This window comes from Lissotriton vulgaris, chromosome 1_1 (assembly GCF_964263255.1).
Source record: "Lissotriton vulgaris chromosome 1_1, aLisVul1.2, whole genome shotgun sequence".
Taxonomy (NCBI): domain Eukaryota; kingdom Metazoa; phylum Chordata; class Amphibia; order Caudata; family Salamandridae; genus Lissotriton; species Lissotriton vulgaris.
Window position 1 is genome coordinate 1,036,410,225 of NC_141685.1, and position 23,454 is coordinate 1,036,433,678.

The 23,454-nt window shown below is 44.7% G+C and overlaps 1 protein-coding gene across 2 annotated transcripts in view; it reads left to right on the top strand.

The window, feature by feature from the left end:
- The window catches only part of TSPAN16 (tetraspanin 16), a 64,046-nt gene extending 41,030 nt beyond the window's left edge, over nucleotides 1-23,016 (top strand). For both annotated transcript variants that reach the window (XM_086936442.1, XM_086936441.1), the window contains exons 7-8: nucleotides 1,230-1,313; nucleotides 22,415-23,016. In XM_086936442.1, coding sequence (XP_086792568.1) covers nucleotides 1,230-1,313; nucleotides 22,415-22,477 — 147 coding nt within the window. In that variant the 3' untranslated portion in view covers nucleotides 22,478-23,016. The remainder of the gene's footprint in view (nucleotides 1-1,229; nucleotides 1,314-22,414) is intronic.
- The last annotated feature ends 438 nt before the right edge of the window (nucleotides 23,017-23,454 follow it).

The following is a 23,454-nucleotide window of genomic DNA, read 5'->3' on the forward strand; positions in this document are numbered from 1 at the left end:
CTTCGGTCTGTGGGGCGGATCAGAAACGCTTAGAAAGGCTGGCGGTGATGGAGCGCTGTCCACTGATAAATCAATAAGCATACAATGGACATGCATGGACGCAGTACAAAAATGACATCGAATGTGACGTAAGAATAAAAACTTAGGGTGTACAGCAGGCATATTCAAGTGAACGTAAGGGGTTACTCAGAAAAGCATTTTGTCATTTAGACCAGTGGTTCCCAACCTTTTGACATCGGTGGACCGCCACTGAATGACTAGTGTAAGCTGTGGACCATGGCTATGCAATTTCTAATATTTGAACATCAATAAAATGCACAAAACTACAGAAACAAGTATACATCCAACAAATACACAACTTTTGAAATATTTTCTTATTGAATAAACTAACAAAATACAAAAATCAAAGCTGAAATGGGAAAGTTGGAGCTTTTCAAACTTTGATTTTATTTCTAAATGATGAAGTAGCATCCTAAACCAATATATTGCTTTGCTTTTTTGCACCTAACACATTATTTATTTTGGTCAACGCATACTTGTGCTTTAATTGAGGCCTCCAATCACCTATACTACTTTTCCTGTACTTGTAGTACTACCATGAATCAAGCTAAAGATATCAATGTAGTGCACAATTTATATAATGGTGGGTGGCCCGCGTTCCACCATGGGGCGGACTAAATTACTGGTAGAGGAGACAATGGCAGTCCAGGGCCTTCAAAAACGGTCTGCAATGGTTAAACAATACACTCAACCTGCCACTCTGCCAGTAAGTGCCCTATGAGGTTAATGACCAGTTCTGCCCTGATTTTGAGCTCAGACACCCTCAGGACTGAAGCATTGTGTTCATAATGTCGCTGAACTCAGGGAGCCGAAAGATTTGGCTATCTATCCATACCGAACTAAAACTCAATCCCCTTAAGGACCTAAGAAGCCAGTCAGTCCCTAGGCACCCACAGTTAGCCAGCCTGACTCACACGCCCCTAGTGACCTGAAGACTATTCACCCTCAGAACTGGGGCAGCCTGTCCATAATGAAGTATAGCGCTGTGAGGCTCAGGAACTGATGCCAGTCCCTCGTGACGAGGCCACGGCCACCCTTAGCCCTAGGGTGACCTTTCCCTTGTGCACCCTAGGGCTCAGTCGCCCTCAGGGCTGGAACATCCAGCCCCGCGTGGCGCCCTGCCTGTGGCAGCAGACATAATTAACCATTTCCGGTTCTCTCTTTCCCAGGGCTGCGACGTTGCATTCCAGAACTTTCTTGACAAGAACGGCAAGATCGTCGGCGGCGTCGCCCTGGGGATCTGCGCACTAGAGGTACTTGTGGCCTTTCTTATTTCAATGTATTGTTCAAAGCTAGACAGTGTGAGGCAAGAAAAGCCTTAATATGCTGCCAGGGCAGGGTTTTAAGTGGGATGAAAAAACTGGAGGGTCTCTCAAACGGGTGTGGCCAAAGTAATTAAGGGTGAGGCTTAAAACGCATAAGCTAAAAATCTGTGCTTAGCATAGTGTGCCGCCCGGCTTGTATTTTGCTGTTTCTGTCATTGCATCCAGATATATGATACAACAAGTAACATCATACCTACAAGAAGTCAGGACTATTGGCTTTGTCAATGGTTGTTAGTTGGATAAGCTAAATAAGCAGCAACTACGGCTTGTTGTATATAATAATGAAAAAGCTTCCATTTGAAGCACTGGTGACACCATGACAATGTCGCTGCTCCTGAGTTTCAAAAAGAGAAGGGAAATCCAGAGAGAAAATGACTCTCTTTGAAGGATTTCCCTTCCCCCACAAGGCTCACCTGGCATGAGGTCATGCTGTAACTTCTCCATTAGTGAGAGGTATGCAGTGTGAGCATGCGCATATCCATGTTCCTTCTGTCACTGCAGTCGGGAAAAAATCGGACCACCTGTGCAAGGGCACTAAACAGAGGCCAATAGCAGGGCTCGAGTCGGGGTACGACGTGGGTGGACGGCGTCCCCCCACTTATTTTACAGGGTGGACACCGCCCCCCCTGCCAAACAGCTGGACTTCACTTTTTGCCCTTTCCGGGACGAGATCGGAGCTCACAGGACGCTGCACTCGCGCGGGCTTCGCAGATGCAATCACATCTACGGGGTGAGCGAGGAGAGGCAATGAGCCCGATGGTGCAAGCCGCCTTTCGTGACGTCACTTCCTGTTGTGACGTCACTTCCGGTGACAGCGTCCCCCCCACTTCTTTTTTTAGGACTTGTGCCCAGGCCAATAGAGACCCATTTCGAGGCCTCCTTGAAAAAACTGCCGGTGCTCAGCACCGGTGAGACCCGGCCTACTTAAAGCCCTGTGCCAAGGCCCTGTTACTTTATTACATAACTAGCAGCCCGCCCCAGCGTTGCCTGGGGCAAAAAGGGGCTGGGGGTAGCATTTGAGGATTGCGGGCACTTCTGCCCCCGGCCCCCTCCCGCCCCGGCCCCCTCCCGCCCGTGTCCCAGAGATCCTTACCTCAGCCGCCGGTCCCGCTCCAGGCACCCCGCCCGCACAGGCCGCCACTCTCCAGGCGCCCCGCCCGCACAGGCCGCCACTTCGCACAGCAGCAAGCAGGGCTGCGGCAGTCCTCCCAGCAGGTCACGATCTTCTGCGCCATTTCCGGAAGTGTTGCCAGGAAGCGCAAACGCAAATGATGTCATCACACAGACTTCGCGGCCGGCGCTACTTGCAAGGGACTACTTTATTTTTATTTCGACATTTTTTAAACAACGTATATTTTTTATTTTTAATAGCCTATGTCCTTCTGCTTGCCCTGAGGTTTTCAACGATGTCTTGGGTGTTTTGATTGGTGGTGTACTTTTCGAGTTTACCTGGCTCAAAGGTTTGTGTTCTCTCTTTATAATAGTAGTATAGATATATCGAATTCCTATCAAGTTGCTTTCTGCCCCTGATTTTATGCTTCTCTGCGCTCATGAGTGGCACACAGGTACTATTTACAATAACAAATTCACTTTATGATTTATAAAACTTGAATTTGCACTTGTATTTACTCACATATAAAATTATACTGGTTTATTGTCATCATAAGTGAATGAATCTCCTCATAGGGATGTCTCAAGGCGCTGACACTCGCACATGCCAACATTGGGTAACAGATATGTCAGGATTTAGGAAAGAAAATCAAAATGTTGCTTCGCTTTGCATTGAGGTGGAGGAACCGCTAAACTGATGGAAGCTCAAACAAAGTTATCTTTTGCTTTAAAAATTGTGGACCTGATTCACAAATGTAACTTACACTTTTAAGTGTTTGCTATTCACAAAATGAGAGGGCAATTTTATTCCAAAGGTGTAACTTACATGTCTTCAGTGCTTTATTTGAACCAATGGTTTCCGGTGCTCGGCACCAGCACATAATTGTTGACACTGGCACTAATGATAGCTGCCACATGGTGGTGCTGTTTATATAAAGTAATGATCAGAACAGCAAATGTTTATTAATTCAGTACAAAATAAAATCAACTAATAACTGCCGCCCAAGCTATTTTTGTAGTGTTGGGGGCCTAGAATAGGCTGAATTGTCACACTGCTTAGTAGTAGTTGGTTAAGTACTGTCATTGGCAACAACGCAGTGGCAATGGGTGGTGCAAGCTGCAGGGGCACTTTAAAAAATTTTTACGCACTGCATGTCTCGACAAAATAGAAGGGCCGAGAAGTCAGAAATTGCTGGGGCCATTCACAAAGGTAAATAACACTTTTGAGTAATTTTCATGTGTAACTTACACTTACACTTTGGAGTAAATTTACTAGAATTACTAAATCTAGTACTTTTGGCTATTTACAAAATATGAATGTAAAACTACTCATAAGCGTTAAAGTAAATTACTCAAAAGTGTAAGCTACCTTTGTGAATCACCGCCTGTGAGTCTTGAACGGAAACCGTGATTATTGGCATGTTTAGGTGATAACGCGCGCAGGTCACCCGACTCTTTTATTTTACCAAACATACACTCTTGGGCCCATGACGTGTCTACTAGATATAATTTTGTACGAATCAGGTAACCTACACGCTGCTATTCAGCAATTTGAGTTTCCTCCTTATTATATATTTTGTGTACCCGACTTACCAATCCCTATCACAGGTACCTTCTGATCACGACAGATCAGGAGCTAGCAGGGCTAAGCAGATAAATCTAAACATGATATTTCGTACATTAGAATAATGATGTATATCTTTCAATAATCCCAAACACAGGGAGTTTTTAAAAGTTTATCTAATCATAAAAAAATTATTCTTCATATGCCATGAGACTAAGGTTTACACAAATCAGACTATCAATGATGAACATCAAAAGCAATGTATAACTATGTATCAGAACAAGTAGCATTTAAGACTTTCAAGAATCTAAAGTTAGGAAATAGGGAACATGCTATTATGTACTATAGATTTCGCAGTGATACTAAAGGCGGGCAAAGAAAGGGAACATACTAATCCAGGTGATCTCTAATATGCTATAGGTCTAAGGGACAATGTCACTCCTAAGAGTTTCTACTTTCAACAAGTGCTTATTCTCTAAAGGAGGGGAAAAATACGGAACATACTAGTAAACGCTTTGCATGAAATCAACTTTATATGCAGACAGGAAAAATAGCATCGGCAAGATTGCTTTATTAAAGAGGAATCAAAGAAGAGAAGAGTATAGATGGACGAACACCCACGGATATATATTTACCTAGAATGGGAATGAGGACTAACCCTGGCCACGGGTCAGTTTGGGAAAAACGAGGAGAAGGACCCTCAAGGACTTAGGATGCCAGTAGGCGAGCAGGTACAGCTCATGGACCGTCAAGACAGGATACCCCTCAGGATTTGGATCAGGACTGGGCTCATCAAAGGGTACGACCAACACCTGAAGCTTCGGATGCAACGCCTGCGCTACTCCCTCTTTGCATGGAATCTGCCAATAACCCCGATTGGGTTTTCGAATCTCACAGCATTACGGACAGAGTGCTCCGCAGCTCTCTGTATCAATCACCTATAGAGTTCGTAGGGTCGGTGACAGGTCAGCTACTCGGACAAGTTGGGCAATTTCTCTAGCTAAACCTAGACTAGTTATACTGTTTTCAGGTCAGTGGACCACCCACAAATGTTGCAAATGACAGGATCCCCAATTTTGGATTGGACAAGAGAGGTGTTAGGTCATTGTCACCACCTAGAACTTGGTGTTCCCACAATTAATATTTATATTTCAGTACCCACCCCTTACATTCCAGTTCCCATGGCATAAGAGTGCCGAAACAATAGGGCACACAAAACATTATCATAAAATGTAACATTTCACGTACAAGTCGAAGTCTTCTCCTGGGGCAGAGGTTACTTTCCCAGGCGCATCTCAGCTTTGGCAGCCAGCTGGCTTAGTTCCACTCCTGCGCAATTCGTTTTCTCCCTCATCACGTGGTTAGGGTGACATGGGCTTCAAAGATGGAGTGGCGCACAGCTCTCAGGCCCCCAAAGTGTGTCACATGAAAAGTAAGCGAAAACAATTTAGAGACACAGGAAAAAATGAATACACTGTATACCATGAATAGCTTCACTACACCCCTTACTTTATAATATCTAGAGCGTTAGGAGTTATGCAGAAATAATTATAAATCAATGTGGAAAGGATCACTGGTCCTGCATAACCAAGGTCTGCAGGTGGATCGGTAGGTGTCTCCCAAATAAAAGACCCTCATACACGTGTTTTTTCAGAGTCGTGTAGCGGTATATGATGTGTCCCCGCTTCTTGTAACACGTATCCGTGCGTAATCCTTGGGTCAGTTTTTGTTTGCACCCTCCGCCAGGAGGTTGTACCATTGGTTAAAACAGTAGTGATGGTGAATAAGTGAAATAGTGCTATAAAGGTGTTCTAAAATACCCGGACAGCCAGAGGTTCAACTTTAATATTTCTGGATTCGGGTAAAAGGTTAAGGCGTGTCGCTATGGAATTATTTAGAAATTCTAGCGCACTAATCTTGTGAGGTTAAAAGTGGTCGACATGTTTCAGCCTTATCTGCCTGTTGGTCAGTCGGCTTTCCTCAGGACCATAAAGTGATTAAGTAACCAAGGGCAGAGACAGCACAAGCTGCTAGACGGGTGTTTGAAGGCTAGAGTGAAGCCTCCCCCTAACTGCCATGGTTCCCGAGGAGACAAGTCTTACATAATGTAGAGGTACAATGTGACCTACTACCACAAAACGAATCAGGTTACAAATTTACCTTTTCCCTTTTTTTTTCACGTAATCACTTTATGGTCCTGAGGAAAGCCGACTGACCAACAGGCAGATAAGGCTGAAACATGTCGACCACTTTTAACCTCACAAGATTAGTGCACTAGAATTCCTAAATAATTCCATAGCGACACGCCTTAACCTTTTACCCAAATCCAGAAATATTAAAGTTGAACTTCTGGCTGTCCGGGTATTTTAGAACACCTTTATAGCACTATTTCACTTATTCACCATCACCACTGTTTTAACCAATGGTACAACCTCCTGGCGGAGGGTGCAAACAAAAACTGAGCCAAGGATTACGCACGGACACGTGTTACAAGAAGCGGGGACACATCATATACCGCTACACGACTCTGAAAAAACACGTGTATGAGGGTCTTTTATTTGGGAGACACCTACCGATCCACCTGCAGACCTTTGTTATGCAGGACCAGTGATCCTTTCCACATTGGTTTATAATTATTGAAAGGATCTCTACTCTCTCTCCCTCCACCAATTGATGATACGTTATGCAGAAATAAACAGCTGAGCCAAAGCGGCGGTAGCAAGCAGAGAGCGTGTAAAAACAAAGCGGCCATGTTTGCAATAATGCGCATGTGCGAAAAAATCCCTCCAGAACTACGAGTGCGTCACTTCACATGGGTATGACCGACGCATGCGCAGACTGAAATCCCGCATAGCAATCCAGTATTTAGGGTTGAAATGGAAGAGCCACTACTGAAATTAGTTGGGGAATAGGGGAGGAGTTTTCCCCTCAGGAAAAACAACATTGCTTGGTTCAAATGCGTGAATGCATATGTATGAATTTAAATCATTCAAAAATATACATTTACTCGTATACTAAACGCACAAATACTTACACTTGTGAGTACTCCTGTAACCCCGGTGCAGTCATAACTTCTCAGGAGTGCTCCTGATATTGTGAGTCTCAGGAAAGTCAAAATAGCTCCCTGATGGCAGAATTACATTCAGTAATTATACCCTGGCAGGGGACTCAGGGTGAACAAACAGCATGGGCTGTGACAGGGGCAACAGAGGCGATGCTTCCATTCTCAGTTGCTTGCAGGTCCACCCAGCAAACTCTAATTGAGCTCTAAAGTAATCCTGTGCAAATTAGCCCATTGTCCATGCAATTACACAAGTTGTCAAAAAATGACCCTAAACCTGATAGAAAATACACAAAATGCAACTTGTGAGGGTATACTTCGTTTGTAAGTCATTCGAAATACTGGCAAGTGGTCTGGATTGCTGAGAAAAATGCCTCTTGCAACCCATTTTCTGCTCCTATATGTCTGCTGTGAGACATGTTTCGCTTGTACCAGTTCTCGGTAGCAAAAGATTGTGCCAAATTTAATGCAGCTGTAACTTCCAAATTTTGCGTAAATTTCCTAACACACTCACATAATGTTCCACAATTTTGTAACAGAATATTTTGTCTTGTGTTATGCCAGTAGCTATTCCCCCTCTAGATATTGTATCAGCAGACATGCCTAAAATACACTTGCAAAAAGAACAATTGATGGACAGAATGCAGAACCATGTCATACATTCCCCTCAGTATGGGCCTAAATCCATCGTTTTTTGCTCACCATACCATTCCAGTTTGGACCCAGCCATATGCAGATCAGGCTGTGCCCAATGGGAACAGTCCAGCCCGAAATGCCAGACCAGGTCTCACTGGACTGGAAACAAGCATCCTAGGACCAGTTTCGGGCTTTCAGCCCTCATCAGCCACAATAGCTTGACCCCAGTGGCATGGAGGGAACGGGACCCACTTCTGGGCATACCCGTCCCACTCGGGATGACAAATACAAAAAGAAAAAATGATGGACAGAATGCAGAACAATGCCACTGGATTCAAGCTAGCCTGGCTGATGAAGGGTGATGCCCTGAACCTGGTCCCAGGATGCTTGTTTCTGGTCCAGGGAGGACCTGGCTTGGCAGTTTGGGCTGGACTGTTCTCACACGGAATAGGGTCAAGACTGATTTGCATATGGCTGGGTCTAAACGGGGTGGCATGGTGAGCAAAAGAACAATGGATTTAACCCAGATCTCTTGACTGGGGGTAAATGTATGATTTATTCAGCCTTCCATGCATCATTCGTTTGTGTAATGTACACATGGGCAGTAAACATGCCCCCATAGGACAGTTACAGGCAATATCTCTTGACTGGGGGTAAATTATGATTTATTTAGCATTCCATGCATCATCATTTGTTTGTGTAAAATACACATGGGCAGTAAACATGCCCCCATAGGACAGTTACAGCCAATACCCAGACTCCCGTTGGACACTTATCATATCAATAACTAGACATTGATGGCGACAGATCCTATTCATGTGCCCGGCCCCAGAGAGTTGTGAAAAACATTCTTCTCTCCTCTGCTGAGGAGAGTATTGGAAGCAAGAACATAAAATTATTTTTTGCCCAGAAATGCAATTTTATGCAAAAAACACCAGGTATGTGTCTAGTGTTTGGGCCCAATGTCATCTTGGTTTTTTGTACAATATTCACATTTGTGCAGTTTCTCTCATTTATGCTCCAGAGAGACAGCTCACCTTGCAGCCAAGGTACAGGTCTTGAATGTACAGAGTAGGCAAGCCCCAAAGGTCCTCATACTTTGTTGTTTTGAAGAAGGTGGTACCGGGAAACACTTGGAACAGTGACAAGGTGATGGCGCTGCTCTCCCTAGTGTGCACAAAGGCTGTAGCAAGAGCTGCGTCAGCTTGTGCCAGAAAAAGAGTTTACTGTTTATCGCACTTACCCGGTGCTGGCTCATCCTTGTGGGCGGAGGAGCGTTGCCCCACTGCTTTCTCGCAGTGCGAGAAGCAGAAACATAAAATGTTTTTTTAAATACCATTTTATGTTTCTGCTTCTCGCACTGCAAGAAAGCAGAAGGCAGGGTTTGGTTCGAGGACGGGTGGGCGTGTCTGCTGGATGGCAGGGGAGGAGTGGCTTGCCCACTGTTGGGGATGCTGACTATTTGGTCGGGCCTAGGGATGAACAAACCAGTCGTACACACTTCTCCCCACAGAAGCCTGTGGGGTCGGCGTACCAGTCAATCACAACGCTGCTATTGCAGCGTTGTGATTAGCTTAGGGTAGGGGAGGGAAGCTGCCTGCGGCTGCTTCCTTTCGTAGGACGAGGCAGACCGACAATGCGGGCCGGGACGGCAAATGTGAGTTAACTTCACTTTTATTTTTAATTAATTAAATCTCCCACCACACAACCTGCTCCGCACGCACTACCCTGCCCCCACCCGCGAGTCATACCAGGCGCAACTGCACTAACGTGAAGCAGCACCTTCTTGTTGATGAAGTGTACATGCACATGTCCGCTACATGCCCACCTGCCCCTTGAAGTAACTTATGAATGCTGTGCCATACATAAATACCCAGTAACATAATGTAATGGGCTAAGCAGTCTTTCCAGGACATACTCTTCCACCTTTTCCCTTGTGTGTTCTCTTATGTGCCATACTACTATCATAAATCACACTGGCTATTAGGAAAAGTGGACCCTACTTGCCACCAAACCCATGTCGGAGGGTCACCAATGCCTGCGGCCAGGGGCGGTTTGGCCATTGGGACTTGGGGGCGCTCCCCACTGCATCACAGTAGTTCAGTGGAACGACCTGAGGCTGTGTTACCTAACTGTACATGTCAGATTGTCTGGTGTTTTCAGCCTGACGTTCGCAGTTCAGGCTTCTGCAATCAACAGCTGAAAGGCAGCTGAGAAGCAGAGGCAGAGCCCCGTATATGTCCGATGAAGCACTGTGTTTGCCAGCTCCAGCCACTCCTAGCACTGCTCTTATGCTTTTAGCACTGTAAGCAGCAAGAGAGCATGCTGTGCATTGGGTCGGGTGCTATTGTCCAGCAAGCAGTGCGAGGCAGGAGGATCTTTGAGTGTGTTTGCAGCCAATCGTGTGCTGCAGAAGATCATCAAGCAAGGTAAGTTTATTTTAAAGGGTTTAATGTCATTTTTTATGTGCCCCACCACTTTTAAAACATAGCAGCCGCCATTGGGTATGAATCCTTGCCCGTAAGGCTGTTGGACACCCCCAAAGAGAGGCGGTCTAGGCAAACCTGCAGCTTCCAAAATAGCGGGTTCTCAAAGCCCCCCTCCCCGATCACGTGGAGGGAAAGGTGAACACTGAAAACCAGTTGAGGATAAGCTGGTGGTTATCCGTAACCTCATCAAAGGCCTACATCTCTCCGCTGATGAGCACGGAGCCCATTCTTCTCTCACAAAATCTTTAATGATTGCTTTATTTCTTTCTTTATTTCTTTATTTATTTATCTATTACTCAGTAAGAGGAGCATTTCGGTAAAAATGTTGACTGCACAGAAATTAGATGGATGGTTGATGGTGCTATGACATAAATAATACATTTATCAAACAATACACATTTACAAAGCAGGCAATTCAGTCATGGGAGTGCTGTTGTATGAATATTTATCATAGGGGTGTGAATTGAGTTGTTCTCAGAGGGCCCTCTTAAGTGAGTTTAGGTCAAAAATAGAGTGGAACTATTTGGTAGGGGAATTCTACAGCAGTAGATGGAAAGGTCGGAATCCAGATGTAGCACCCCAAGGTTTTGGGTGACCAGGAGGTTTTGGCTAGCAGCTCATAGATTGAGGGTAATGTGTTATTTTTAGTTCATTTACATCTGAATACAAATATCGCATGATAACCAAATAAAAAACATAACATAGAATAAAATATAAACCTAACAAAAAACATGTGAAAATATTGGGAAAGGAAATAAATGCTTATGGTTGTGAGATAAAGTAAGTAGTGTGTAGAATAAGGTGAATAGGGAATCCTTAATACATTAAAAAGAATGCGCAGGGGACCTCCCCCATACAACACATACATGAAATGAATAGACTGGATTAAAAAAAGGGGCATTTGTGGAGTCTCCCACGTTAAAAAAATATAGGTGTATATATAGAATCCAAACCTTCAATCGTCCAGATTAAGAAAAAAGGCACTGACACAGTGGGCTTCACGAAAAGGGATTTATTCACCCTACAAAATAGCTTAACGCGTTTCGGCGGACTCAAGCCGCCTTGGTCACATATATATATATGAACAACCAATCCTGCTTCCTCAGAACCAACCAACGAAGTAGGCACGGACACGAGGCTGTAAGAATATGGCTTCTTTAATGCATCAGGTCACCCTCAACCCGGAGACACGAGAGACGCGTTTCACCTGCACAGCAGGCTTTGTCAATCTGAATAGCGCCCTCTTGCAGTAAGTATATATAGTGTGTTTCCCTCTAAGGACAATAGTAAATACTGAAAAAATACTTTCAAGTTAAATACATGAATGTATGCAAATGTACACAGTGTGCTGGTTTCGCAGCTAATATGGCAGGTAAGACAACATCTAACTATATATGCTGGGCACAATGCTCAAATCACATAATGTGGTTCAACTCGACATTCAAAGCATTAGTACAAACAAATGCAAAGTTAAACTGCATGACATCGGCCTTTAAGGGAACATTCAACTATAGAAACCTGCGGCGCTAATCACTTGTGATATTATGCCATTATATTCAATTCTCAATATGTAGTTATAATTAAATATATATATATAAAATAAAAATCAGTACACTTAAAGCAGAAAAATAAATGCTTGGAAATGGATAACTAGTGCCACTTACACACAATTACAGCGAATAAGCTATTTGCAGGGCCACTGGAATTATGTGATGGGGGCAATTTATGGGGTGTGGTTTACTAGATTATGCAGCAAGAAAAGGCAAAGTATGCATCATAATGTATACAGAAAACCCGTGCACACAAATAATAATCAAACATCTAATATGACAATTTGTGGAATTGGAAGAAAGGAACAGTTGACGCTTGTTGATCTAGTTGTTTTAATGCGCCAGCCGACACATGTTTCATTGGAGTACAGTACACTCCAACTCTTCAGGGCTAGATCCTAATAGATGCGAAATAATCAATCCCCCACAACCGGTAATAATTCCGACCGGGTTAGAGTATCTGTAGATTGTTCGGCGGGTGAGGAAAGACAATCAATGGAATCGCTGTAGCGGTGTGCTCAATGTATTTGGGCTGATTACAAGGTCTGCCCAGCCCCGAATACGGCGTCTTCCTCATGGCGATGATGCACATCATCGCCACGAGGAAGACGCCGTATTCGGGGCTGGGCAGACCGCCAGGTTACTAACGTGGAGCCTTTTGATACTTGAAGTGATACTGCAAAGAAATTTCGCACATTCAGCATATGAGGACGCACCCACGTCTGTCCAGACCTTGTAATCAGCCCAAATATATTGAGTACACTGCTACAGCGATTCCATTGATTGTCTTTCCTCACCCGACGAACAATCTACAGATACCCTAACCGGGTCAGAATTATCACCGGTTGTGGGGGATTGATTATTTTGCATCTATTAGGATCTAGCCCTGAAGAGTTGGAGTGTACTGTACTCCAATGAAACACGTGTCGGCTGGCACATTAAAACAACGAGATCAACAAGCGTCAACTGCTCCTTTCTTCCAATTCCACACATTTTCATATTAGATGTTTGAATATTATGTGTGTGCACAAGTTTTCTGTATTCAATGTAAATGTATGCTTTGCACAACATCATTCAAGGGGTTGTTAGGGTCACCCCTTTCCTTGTAGCACCACACTATTAGGCTTTGATCAGTAAATTTGCCAGTTATCCAGCCGAGCGCAACCACTCCCTCACACTAAGAACCCTTTTCTTTGGTAGTATGCATCATAATGTGGCACATCTTTAGATACGCTGATCGCAAGAAAAATGCAGAAGTCTCCCCGAACTAGATCCAGTGTCACACGGTTTACACCTGAGATCAGGAAACATAAGAAAGAACGTAAAAGGGAGGAAGGAAATGGAGGGAACACTATGATGAAGATAGGAAGACCATCTATAAAAAGCATTGAAATACTATCAGCACGCAATCAGGAAAGCGATGATTGCGGACTTTGGCAGTAGGATCTCCCAGTCGTCACAAGCTTCCAAAGAAATCTACACAATCGTAAAATCCTACCTGAAACCCAAATTTGCAGGAGCAACGTCCCTCAATTCCTTTCCAGGGAACGTTATGAGGAACTTGCAAATTTCTACATTAATAAGGCCAATCTCATTTATGACTCCCTGGGAGTGAATTTAGTTTAGCATTAATCCGTGAAAGAAGGTCTATTAGAAAGTCACTCCACGCCTACCCCATCGACTTTCCCCCAGCTAATTTGCAATGCCATCAGGTAAGTAGCAAATACAATTAAAAATCAGGATCTCCCGTAGATCCAGCTCCTATTGATATTTTGCTGAAAGGAGGAGATACCATTTAATCAGTTCTGACCTCCCTATACAATCTGTCGTTCGAAAAGGGACAAGTTCCTGACCACTGGAAGCACTACTGAAGAAATCTTCCTTAGACCCTGATAAGGCAGAGAACTATAGACCCATATCTCTGCTCCCTAGAATCAGTAAGGTTATAGAGAAACGGGTCAATAGTTAATTGTATAATTTCTTGGAACCTCATAACCTTCTACATCGAACCCAAACTGTTTTCTGTCCCAGATATAGTACGGAGAATGCCCTCCTACTGGCCACAGAAGACCTTAGGAAAATGTTAGATCATGGTGGCTTAGCTGCGCTCATCCTTCTTGATTTGAGCTCAGCTTTCAATACTGTCTCTCAGCCTATCCTCTGTCATAGGCTAGAAGCGATTGGAATCACAGGCAATGCATTAAATTGGCTGACCACTTTTCTGGACGAAAGGAGTTTCCAGGTCAGGGAAGGACCCTGCCGGTCAGAGAATCATCAGCTCAAATGCAGAGTACCTCAGGGCTTATCCATGAGCCCCACTCTTTTTAACCCTGTATGTTTTAGGGAGTGAATAAAAACAGTTTAGCCACTAGGTAGCCTGAGGACTTGAAATACTGATTTTAATCCGAGGAGGGATGAAGTGTAATGTGCAGAATGGCCACTGACAGCCGTTCGCCAACTGCCTCAACAGCAGTCGGGGAAAAGCAGCTGTAATAGGGACTCGCTAAACTCACCGCCACATCTTCTGACCCATCACAGAGCCGTGAGGGAAACGGCCAGGGGTTTTCTGCAGCCTGCATCTTGCCGTGACGGAAACGGCCAGTGAGACCCGGGCTGCCAAACTACAACTCCCAGCAGCCCCGGGACACCTGGCGCACCTGCGACCTCTCAGCCTGCGCACAGAGGTGCTTCAAATTGGGAGAGCGCTCCACGTAACTCGGGACGCGCGCGGGCGAAGCCCGGGCCAAGGGCGGGCCAGCTTGAGCCCGTTAGAGACAGATAGAGGCTGGGCTGGGCCTCCTCTCTGACATCTCTTCTGTCAGGTTGGTGTCTATACGTCTTGTGCATACCCCCTAAGTATTATTGTTGGATGTACATATTTTGAGATTCCCTTCAAATTAGCTATGGCCACTAGGGGTGTAATAGGAGGATATCTAACATAGGTGGATCAGTGGTGGGGACTCTGGACTAGTTTTTAATCAGGGCAACATCGCTCCTGGAACATGAAATTAAGTTAACAGAATGACGTCAATCTCTAGATCGCCTGTTAGCTAAACGTTCGTCTTTGGGTGCGTTAGCATATGTAAAGTCACCTGCACAACCTCCAGCTTTGGCTATTGTTTCATCTGCCACTACAGGAGGCGTTGGCCAGCCACCCTGCGATGCAATACAATTAGAGACCACAGTGAACACTACAATGAATACCTCTGTGATCGTTTCGCCATCTCCGGAGCTTGTAATAGTGCCCACAAAGACTGGAAATGTAACCAAAAAGCCTGTTAGTGTCTCTCGTACACTAACTAGGTCTACCAGCAACTCATTGCAAACAGGGACACAAGTCCGGGAGATAGCTGTCAAGAGAAAGCGGGGTGGAGGTGCCCCGAGAAATAAAAATGCTAAAATGCGTAAATCAATGAATACAGGAGCCACAGTTCCAACAGAAGTGGAAATAACATTAGAACAATGTCCTTTGCCTAATTTAGAGTCTATGAATGGACTAAATCTGGCCGATGCCCAACGCTGCCAAAGTGGTGTGGATTTCTGGGACAAAATCGTTTTCTCCCCTCTTGGAAAGACTCTCTTCTTTGCAGGAAAAGTTTTTACGTTATGAGACATTATTTACTGTTGATCATATTAAAATAAGGGGGAGTGATGCTGGGTCCTCTGAGGTTCCAACAGATGTATTGAGCATGCCCCCTCTTTTCCCCAGTCCACCCCCATAGCCCAGACCTACATACCCCATACCTCAACATACCCCCAGTAGTTCGTGGCAGGAGCACTGGGGTTATGATAACTAAATATCTACCCTGTAGGCCATGTGTGGGGGTAAATGATAATGAGAACACAGTTGAAATGATCACGACCGGTCCTGAGGCTGGGGCAGCTTCTTCAACTAGAAATAGAGCTGGAATTCAAACTTTGCCCAGGAGTGTAATGAATCGGGGTATTAAGAAAGCACCGTTACAAACAATAGATTTAACACCGCATCGACCCGTATGTTGTTGTGCTTGCTGGGGTACCACCACTGGATCATGATAGGGAGAGTCCTATTCTGAACTCAAAAACAAATGCATTCACTAGTTGAACTCAAATAGGCCATTACCCCTGCAGGTACAAAGTGGCGTTTTATTCGCCCGCAGAGTCAATTGGGTGGGTCAAAGATCAAAAGATATTGAGGGCGATTGTAGTTTGATCAATTTCAGGGAATAGGAGGGTGGTTGAGCATATTTGTCATTTGAAGCCGACGTGGGTCTCGACTCGGATACATTCCCTTCCGTTGCTTTATTTTTATCCCCCGCTTCACTATCCAGCTGAGGGAGGGAGAGGGCCATGGGAAAACTGGGCAGGAAGAGATTTGAGAGCGCAGGTAGGAAGTTTTTTAAATGGGCCTAGCTTCTATGATTCTGTGTTACCAAGTGTAAGGATCCAGGTGGAGTTTCTGCAGGAGTGTCCGGAACTGATGACAAGCCCAAGCCGTTCCCCCCTACACCTCCTGTGTCTATCAAACCCTAGAACACAAGGGTGATATGGAGGGAAAGGAGGGAACAAAACAAGGAAAGGAGGGGAGAGACTCCTTGGACTGGAAGGACGTCTTCTGGCTGGCAGAACACCGTTACTAAAAAAAAGGAATGTTACAGTAAGACAGCACTCAAGCATAAAAGGAGTCAAAACCACACACTGTTCTATTATGTCCTACCTAGAAGAATACTGGTGGTCTCTCTACATATAGATGTAACTTTCTTCTTTTGTAGTTCTCTCTACATCTGAGTGTGCAATTAGTCTTGCCTGTGAATGTAAAAGACTTATCAGTAACAACTTAATTAGGCAGTGGTTTAAGACAAGTATATTCATGTAGCTTACCCTAATAAACTATCAGATGTAGGTGAAGTCTTAATATCCTTCTAGTAACCTGCACAAGCTGTAACATCAAGCAGCAGGCAAGAGCTGTAATGCATGAAAACTGTTATTCCTATATCCATATATAGTGCCTTGTAAATACAGAAAAAGTAGCGCTGAGCGCCTGTACCTGCTCTTCTTGTATTATTCAGCTGCAACGATTGCCAGTATACCAAACATATCCAAAGTCCAAAGATGGGAAAAATTAAAGAGGCAACCAAACAAGGGAAGGGGATCAATAAGGGGCAAAGACCACAATTCCCATAATACCTCTAGCGGGCCAACGGAACCGCCCCAGCCCAAGTCAGGCTGGCCGGCGGAACAGCAAGTCTGGCCGACAAGCGGAACCGAGTGAGGACAACCCGGCCAGCCCACAGGAACACCCAGAGGGATAGCGAGTCTTAAGGAGAAGGTGCGGGAGGAAAGGAAGGCTCCACGAGGTGGGAGAGAGCTCGAGAGCGGACCGAAGAGTCACGGGGCAATTCAGATCCCCGACAGGATTATGGTGCAAGGATTCGGGACACCGGCAAATCTGAAGCAGGTAGGAAATGAGTGACGCGGCAAAGCGGAATTGACGCGGAAGACGCGGACAATAGAACACGAAGCGCCTTGTCAAAGGGAAGTCAGGCTTTTATGGCTGCCTGACCTCCTCGCGCATGCGCGGTACGGGGCAGCCATCTTGGATGGAACATCGGAGCTGGCAATGGTGACACCACCAATCCTTCCAACTAGCAATAGATTCAGCGTCTTAGATCAGGTTGATTGACAATCCAATGGTAGTTGCCATCTATTCCCTAAGGCCGGTTGGCAACGTTCCAATATCCCTGAAGAGGGGTGTTCGCCACGTATTGCAAACCTGCAGTCTGGGTGTGAGGGGAAGACCATTGGGTGGGTTGGGTATCTGCGTTGGCGTCCACTTGGATTGCTCAGCTAGTGTTTTGGAAACAAAGTGCCCTGATATATTATGTACTATCCTCTCACTCTCGAATTTTCCGAAGGTGGCGATTATTAATGTCTACTCTTGCCCGGTTAGCTATGGCCAGACCTCGCAGGTACTAGACCACCTCTCCTCCCTCCTTTCTTTGCTTCCGGATGGTGTTGTCCCCATTATTGGTGGGGACTTCAATTGCCATTTTGAACCCCTGAATAATGTTTTTGATTCTGTTACGAGTGATGAGGACTCGTCGTGGGGAATTCCAGCGTGTAATCACTACCCTGTAAGAGCTTGGACCCCACTAGCTTTGCAACTGACCACCCTTACTCTAAGTTATTCTCTGAGAGCATGTAATGGACGCTTACCTGCTGATAACCCAGGGAAAAATACTTTTGAGAGGACAGGCTACTCATCCACAATAGATTATATTTTGATTAAAGTAGAGATGTGGAATAGGATTGTAAACTTTAAGGTACTCACACGAGCTGAAAGTGACCAGAACCCATTGGTTGTCACTTTGGAAAGGAATTATTTGGTAGAGGGGCAGGCCTCTGTGGCCTCTCCTCCTCCTGTACTGCTTTCCGTTGATGGCGGTAGAAGGATTCGTTGGGGCACCTTTTTGCAATCACCAGAGGCGAAGGTGTCCTTGTACAACTTAATTATACCTTTTTTAGCCACCCTGCGATGCAATATAATTAGAGACCACAGTGAACACTACAATGAATACCTCTGTGATTGTTTCGCCATCTCCGGAGCTTGTAATAGTGCTCAAAAAGACTGGAAATGTAACCAAAAAGCCTGTTAGTGTCTCTCGTACACTAACTAGGTCTACCAGCAATTCATTGCAAACAGGGACACAAGTCCGGAAGATAGCTGTCAAGAGAAAGCGGGGTGGAGGTGGCAGATAGTAATGGTGCTATTGATGTGTTAGAGGCGCTCGGGGAAAACCATGTAGCTATGGTTAACACTCTCGCGCCGTTTTTTTATAGAGTATCCACTGGTAAAAGAATTCCTAATAGAACGGATAACCTTTGGTATAATGGGACATGCAAAGAGGCAAAGAAAGCATTGATGACCCACTTGCGACAAGGTGATCCTGTTCGAATAAGGGAGGCTAGGCAAACTTAAAAAAAATGTATTTTAGAAGCAAAAGCAGAATGGGAATTTAAAAGATGGCAGGCCATGCAGAAAGCCCTAGAAGCTAAGGACACTAGAGGATTTTGGAATTTAGTAAAGAATGGTACGACTGATGGCAGGAATGCCATTCAAACAAACCTCGGGGAGGAGGCTTGGCATTCTCACTTTGAGCCATTGTATTCCAAGCCTCGAGTGGAAGCTATACCAACGGGCCAGTCGAATATTGACCTCATTTCTGTACCTCAGGTAGATGTACCCCTCTGCTCATTGCCTGAGGTTATACCGGCCATATCAAAAGTCCTCCCAAATAAGGCACCAGGGCTGGACAGGATCCCCGGAGACCTGTTTAAATCTGAAATGGTGGTATGGGGTCCGTATCTGCACTGCCTATTTAATGCAATTCTTCGCGGGTTGACACCTCTGCAAACGTGGTCAGGTGCAGAGATCATTCCCATCCATTAAAAAGGCTCCCCCTTCGACCCGGCAAATTACAGGCCTATCAGCCTTATTGATGTAACCCAAAAAATCTTTGCTCGGGTCCTCTTGGGAAGACTGCAGAGATGGATGGATGACCACAACATACTGACTACTCTCCAAGCTGGTTTCTGGTCTAAAACTTCAACAATAGACCAGCTGTTCAAACTCCAATTAATATATTGGAAAACGATATTGCTGGAGGGAGGTTCTTTATATTTGACATTTGTGGACCTTAAGTCTGCTTTTGATATGGTAGATAGAGACCAACTGTGGGACCTTTTGATTAAAATGGGAGCTCCAATCTATCTTTGTCAACAGCTCAAACGTTTACATGAACAGTCATTTGCTAAAGTAAGATTTGGGAAGAATGGGGAACTTTCTGCACCATTCCCGGTAGAGAAGGGTGTGAGACAAGGCTGCGTGCTTGCTCCAACCCTTTTTTCTCTCTTCCTAAATGGGCTTATAGATGACCTATTATCGTCGCTCCAAAACTCGCCAATCGTCGAATTCCCGCACTAATGTTTGCGGATGGCACGCTACTCCTCTCTAAAACACCTATGGGGATGCAGCGTGTCCTAGACAAATTTGGCGCTTTTTGCAAAAAAAGGAATTTGGAAGTCAACATTGCAAAAACAAAGTATATGGTCTTTCACGCAGACTGGACCAATTGTCCCCACCCTAAAATGGATCTAAGTTCCTTGGAGAGGGTACCCGTTTTTGATTACTTGGGTCTCACTTTGAATGACAGAATGGAATGGGGTCCTCAGATTTCGAAGGCAAACTTGAAACTAACCCAAGCAAGCGGGGGAATTATGAAAGTGTATAGAAGTTGTGTGGCTAAAGTTATTGGTCCCCCGGCTGAAATCTATAAAGTTCAGATAAGGGCTGCCTCTCTATATGGTGCGGAACTTTGGGGTCACTGCCCAATTAATAGTCTGACAGCTACTGAAAATTTCTTCATAAGGAATTTATAAGGCTAACCCCCGAGTACCCCGTTAACCCGACTGAGGATGGACTTGGGAATTCGCCCCATCGCTGACCTGATTGCCTCCCGTCCACTACTCTATTGGCTGCGGCTATGGAGCACTCCGGAGCTGGTGGATTATAGAGAAGAACTGAAGTCGGTCATGACAATCCTGGGTGTGGGCAAGGTACCTTGGCTGTCATTCATTAGGAAAACCGCTTGTAAAATAGGGAGAAGCAATTTGTGGTCCGATCCAGAGGGTACTTGCACTGCAATCTAAAAAAAAAACATTAAACTCTGCCCTGATGGAATTTAGAGTGACAACAATTATGCAAGCAACAGACCCATCAAGTCTAACCTCTAGATTTCTAGTTGTTAGATATCACTATATACTTGAACCAGCTTTACATATGATACAACCTCTCATAGCTAAGAAACTGTTCGTCCAATTTAGGCACTGGACGCTCCCCCTCTTTGCATTCACTAATAAGTGGGTGGGAGGAAACAAATCCTTATATCCCGGGTGCAACGAGAATGAAGAGACGGAGATCCATGTGATCTTTTTTTGTTGAGCATATCAACTGCCTAGATCAAAATGGATTATCCAACTCTGTAAGAACTTACGATCAAGGAACTATAGAGAAGTTTATAGAATTCTAAAGTATGATACATATCCTGTTGTTGTTGTTGCCATAGCAACATTTTTATTTGCTATGTGGTGCAAGCGCACACGCATAGTGAAAGGTTTGGACTAGGAACCAGTGTGCGCTCCCATTCTAATCGTGAATTTCCCGATTTTAAGTGATATTAACTGCTGTTGTAATTTTCAACTTTTTATACTAGTTTATTTATTCTCCTATAGTACAAAAAGGAAAAATTATGAAAGGAGATTTTTATTGTTTTTATGATGGTAGTATTGCAACTTGATTTTATAAATTGTTACCTACTTGTGCCTCACTTAATTCCACCTTGGGTAAAAAATTTAATGTGGAAGCTTTTCTCTGCTTTTATATTGATTGTTCTATACACCAAAGAGTCAAAATGTGCTAGGGAAAGATTGATCAAATTATGCTATAAGCTATCTCATGTTATCTCTAAAAATTGTGTGGTTTCTTTTACTCTCTGTGTGCTTTTATGGCAGAATTGCTGAAATAAAGTTTTATGACTGACTGTAATAGGTCGTACAGACAAATTTCACCGCCATCCGAATAACGAGTTGCCTTTCCGACGAGCCACATGGCGGTGGGACCACCTGCTGCAAGTTGGTGGCATCGATGGATTTGGGGTGCATACTCACCCATTTCCTTTTCTTACCTTCAGTCTCCCTCATGAATCCCTTCTCCAGGTCCCCCTTCACAGCAGCATCTTGACCACGAAAAAACAACCCTTTGGAACCGAAATCCAGGAAAGTCCGTTTTTTACTATTTATCTATTGACTGGACTGGGCACATATGGTCCAGACTCCAGCAATTGGAAAGTACTTGTATTAGGTATTTTTTCACATATGTCATGCATATGTGTACCCTGCAATCAAAATATACACATCATCATCAACATGTATGAAAAAATACTCACTGCCGCCAGAAACAGTGTCGCTGGCCAACTGGAAACCTTGTAATACGGCAGCCGGGAGACTTCTACCGCAGCGGTCTTCTTCAGACCGCCGCTGTAGCGGTACGGCAGTCGGACTGCTGAACTTGTAATAAGACCCTTAGTTTGGTCAACAGTGGGTATTTGGATATCAGCTCTTCAAATTGCCAAATGTCGCAGAAGTGACATCATGTACACCTTGACCATCGATGGCAATATTAGGCTGACACTTTGCCCTATGCTTAGCCCCTATATAGCGTAAGGAACTTGGAGAATGGGGTCTTGGGTTCCTGCTTGCATTCTTTTCCTGCTTCTTCCATTGTGACCTCCGAGGCCAAGGGTAGAAAAGGTACTGCCATGTTTAGCAAAGGGCTACGGAGGGGTTGCAGGTGCTGCATATGGCTACTCCTAATGGATGTCCACGTAGGGGTGGCTGATCACTCAATATAATGTTTGCTTGAATGATCTGAGGTGTCCTGAAAACATATTAATCGACATGACACCGCTTCCTCTTGACTGACCTCACTTGCTTCTTTCTATGTTCAGCCATCTCTCATGCCTTCTGTCCCATTACCTATTACTGAACATAACTCTGCCTCTTGTGTCCTTCTGTCCTTACAGCTGGCTGCTATGGTGGTGTCCCTCGTCCTCTTCTGCCACATTGGGTCGAACAAGAGTGAATGAGGGTGCTCGTCTGGCGTGGAGCACCCTCCTCGAAACAAGTGCTGCGCTGGACTCACCAGAGAGGGGAAAGCACTCCCACCCCTGCTCATTAAATAACTCTCACTACAGCCTGTTCTCCATTTTTCGGTGCTGTGGACATTCCATGGTGTCAAACTGAAAGAAGCCTTCCCCTGCAAGAGAAGAAAAACCTGATTACTGACTATCTACACACCATATTTGAAAATGTGGAATATGGTGGCCCAAACAACAGGCCAGAAATAGGGTCAGCTGGATGGCCCACATCAGACACTTTGGTAGAGCGGTAGGTTGTTCTAGGAAGGACAAGAAGTGCTTCCCAGGGAACGAACCCGGTTAGCTCGCCCAGCGACAACAAGAAATGCCTTTCTTGTTCTTAACACTCCGGTTCCACAGGACTCCAGATCACGTGAAGACCGCATTTTCAACGTCAATTCACATTTTGTTTCGGCACACCACATGTACATAAATCTAGCAAAAATAATTCTATAAGATGTGAAACAACAAATAAAGTCTGCACTCAATTTTGCTGTTTTCACTTGTGGTTCTGAACTGGAAGTTTAAGTTGCAGTGACAGCTTAGGCCCATTAAAGATAGTTACATAGACCACATATGCAGTGGTGGCTCTAAGGTGAGAAAACAAAGGTTGTGCCTTTTGAGGAGCAGGAAGAAGTTGCATTTGTTACCATTTTGGCTGGAGTTCTTCTGAAAGTTTTGTAATACCTTCTTGAAAGGGTCCTATGCATTCTCGCACTGTATGCGGTACATACCCGTTGACAGGTTACCAAATGGCTAAGGTATTAGAGACCACCGCAGTGAGATTTAAGGGCTCTAGGCCAAACGGTATTGAGTTTTCAGAAACATGCAACTTCACAGGAGTGAGTCTCCAGAATTCACCACTAAAACCTGTCAGAGAAAATCAAAAAGCAATGTGTGTGTGGTACATGGATGAAGTTGTTGCT